Source organism: Plasmodium cynomolgi, chromosome 3 (genome assembly GCF_000321355.1).
Source record: "Plasmodium cynomolgi strain B DNA, chromosome 3, whole genome shotgun sequence".
Taxonomy (NCBI): Eukaryota; Apicomplexa; class Aconoidasida; order Haemosporida; family Plasmodiidae; genus Plasmodium; species Plasmodium cynomolgi.
Genome location: NC_020397.1, coordinates 945,202 through 946,317, shown reverse-complemented (window position 1 = coordinate 946,317; position 1,116 = coordinate 945,202). Strand labels below are relative to the sequence as shown.

Below are 1,116 nucleotides of genomic sequence, written 5' to 3'. Positions count from 1 at the left end.
TTACTTGGTTTGATCGAGTAACCCTTCCCAAACTCCTTTATTCAAGGCAAAAAAAAAAAAAAAAAAAAAAGGGCTTAGAATTCTGATATTGTACACATATGTCTAAATATGTTACCATGATAAATAGTCGTAAAACTATTGAAGGATATAAATTTTTAACAAAAAAAAAAGTTAAAACTGGGAATTTCCTTTCAAACATCTTCTGGATGATCCTCTCACCTGGCCGCGCGCAAGGCGACATACACCACCTCCTCCAACTTGTTTGTTTTATATGTTAAATTTTAGCCAAAGGCGATTCATTCCTAAATTTGCAACGTGAACGCTAAAGCAAACAATTTAAAAAAAATCGTTTTGCTTCCTATGAGTATTTATTTGTAGATGACTTGGAATTCCTGTGCGCATCTGTAGCTGAGGCATATAGTGCAATATTTCCCGAATTAAGCTCGTACGGGTGGAGATCCACGTAATTCCACTCTTCTATCCCACTCTGCTTTAACTATACTTAAAAACCATATAAAATCATGGTTAGCCCAATGAAGGAATTCATCTGAAATGTACTCCTTTGTTTCCAAGGGATAGTTATCATTTTCAATAACTTCGTTCAAACTACCAACTAAGTATTGTAAATATCTGTACCATCTTTGATTCCACATTTGGCATTTCCATTCCCCATCTATAATATTATTTCGTTCTGTGAAATCGATGTAATCTTCTACCATATTTATAAATGTGTCATTCCACGTATCAGTTATTTTATCAATTAGTTCGTCCAGTTGTTCTTCATACAGTTCTTCTTGTTCTTGTATAATTTGAATGTTTAATGGGGTGCTTAACCCAGAAACGTTGGTCATACCTTCCATCACGTTATTACGTACTTGACCCTGTAAGCCTGCATATTCTTGGAATATATTTAAATTATCTGATCTTAAAATTCTTTCTAATCGTCCGACGCTTTTAGCGGTGTATACATTTTTCCCATGGTTCGAGTACTCAGCAGGATTTCTACAGGGGAAAAAAATCATAGCGTATTTAAGAAACTGAAAAACATTCACTCTTACTATGCTTGGGAAGCATGGGTTTAAAAGAGAAATCAGCAGCTGCCCAAGTCGCAAATGC

General features: G+C 35.0%; 1 protein-coding gene across 1 annotated transcript in view; it reads right to left on the bottom strand.

Moving 5' to 3' along the window:
- Nucleotides 1-358: 358 nt before the first annotated feature.
- Nucleotides 359-1,116, bottom strand: part of PCYB_033000 (hypothetical protein) — a gene marked incomplete at both ends in the record, with an annotated part of 969 nt that continues 211 nt past the window's right edge. Inside the window, 2 exons of the mRNA XM_004220972.1 lie at nt 359-496; nt 597-1,002. Of these exons, the coding sequence (XP_004221020.1) occupies nt 359-496; nt 597-1,002 (544 nt within the window). The remainder of the gene's footprint in view (nt 497-596; nt 1,003-1,116) is intronic.